This window comes from Crocuta crocuta, unplaced genomic scaffold (assembly GCF_008692635.1).
Source record: "Crocuta crocuta isolate KB4526 unplaced genomic scaffold, BGI_CrCroc_1.0 scaffold299, whole genome shotgun sequence".
In the NCBI taxonomy this organism is placed as follows: Eukaryota; Metazoa; Chordata; class Mammalia; order Carnivora; family Hyaenidae; genus Crocuta; species Crocuta crocuta.
The window spans coordinates 8,124,403-8,126,078 of NW_027532747.1; the positions used below are offsets into that span (position 1 = coordinate 8,124,403).

Here is a 1,676-nt window from a genome sequence, read left to right on the forward strand (position 1 = left end):
TGCCAGGAGGTTGGGTATTACACAGCAGAGCCTGGGGCTGGGGGCAGAGTCCCCAAAGCCTGAGACCCTGAGGACCTACATGAGTGCAGAAGTCCTTGATGTCCATCTCCTCATCGATGAAGTGTCGGAAGAAGTCTGCGCGGTTCTTGATGCAGGCTGAGGTGAGCAGGCGCAAGAACTGCACGATTCGGTCTGAGGCGCTCTGGTCATTGAACACCTTCAGCAGGCTGGACTCGGAGCCGTCCTTCTCTACGAGTTCTACCACGCTGTAAAACTGCGCCCCCCGGGCCGTCAGGCGGGGGAGGCCCAGGCAGGACCTGCCCTCCTCTGGGGGGCTCTTTTCACAGGAACCACCCCCCCCACGTGTATTTGTTTTTAAATCCTCAAATTGAGGTACCAAAATAAATCGATCTGGGACCAAAGCTAAGTAAGAGGGATAGAATATTCTGCAGTGCGTACCTCAGCCCAGAGCTGTGTCTGGGGAACAGCAATTGGGGGGGGCTCCTTCCATCACTATGGTTGGGGCTCTTATTTACAGATTGAGAACTGAATTTTTTGCGAAGGAGATCAGGGGAGTAGGAATGGGTGAGGGAGGCCGGGGGAAGTTTCCAGCCTGAGAGCTACCTCCCGAAAGGAGATGTCTCCTCCCTGAGCAGGGCAGGGCCCTGGGCTCCCTGTCCCCCGACAGCCCCGCAAGCAGGAAGCAACTGCCAGCCCTTCCCCAGCTGGAGGAGCCAGAAGGGCACAGCTATGGAGCCGTGGGCCATGAGGGGCTCTGGCCAATGCCGGCACCTCTGCTCCGCCAGTGTGGAAGGACCCGGTCCCTCAGCCGTCCCGCCCAGGTTAACTCACAGCATTAAAGAAGTTTCGGAACTTGTGCTCTTCAAAACCAGCAGCCAGAAGGTCATTTGGGGTCTGCAGGACACGCTCTTTGAACCTGAAGGGGGTAGATTGAGGCTCACACAGAAGCGCTTACAGAGCATGTCTGTGATGGTCAGTGCCTCCCGCTCTCACCCGCTGCATCTGACTTTGGCTCAGGTCATGATCTCTTGGTTTGTGAGTTCCAGTCCAGTTCCACACCAGCTAAGCTCGAGCCCTGCTGCTTTCTGTCTCTCTGCCCCCTCGCTGAGCCCCGCCCCCAGAAAAAAAGAATCGGTGTATGTAAACTTAACAGAATGAATTATAGTAAGACACAGAAACATTCCAACATCAAATCCCTGATTATCTCTGCCCTTGAGGTTACCTGTCTGACCTGTGTGGTGGGAGAGCGGATAGTGGGCTGCAGCGTGTTGCCCTTGTCCCCGATCAGCGACCCTGTGACAGTAGCTTGAAAACTAGTCACAACACACGTGTTTATACCACCAAATGGGCTAACACCGCAAATTGGGCCTTCCTGCCCTGCAGCCATTGAACTTTGCCAACTCTGACAGTCCTTCAGACCTATCCGGCGGCCCTTGATCTCCCTGTCTGCTCCCACCGCGGGCCCCCAGTGGCACGGCCCCTTTCTGGGACCAGTCCTGATACTCCTGGGGGCATGGTGAGCCCAGCAGCTGCTGGCCCCCCGGACATGGTTTAGTCGCGGAGAGGACACAGAACAAGCGACTGGGCAGGAGGGAGGCTCCGGAGGCCAGCTGGCACTGGCCCTGGGAAGGAAGGCCGGACTCCAGTGGGACGCG

The 1,676-nt window shown here is 57.2% G+C and overlaps 1 protein-coding gene across 1 annotated transcript in view; it reads right to left on the minus strand.

The window, feature by feature from the left end:
• The window catches only part of OTUB2 (OTU deubiquitinase, ubiquitin aldehyde binding 2), an 18,688-nt gene that overhangs the window by 1,155 nt on the left and 15,857 nt on the right, over positions 1–1,676 (minus strand). The window contains exons 4-5 of the mRNA XM_077780979.1: positions 853–937; positions 80–274 (exon numbers count right to left, since the gene is read on the minus strand). Of these exons, the coding sequence (XP_077637105.1) occupies positions 80–274; positions 853–937 (280 nt within the window). The remainder of the gene's footprint in view (positions 1–79; positions 275–852; positions 938–1,676) is intronic.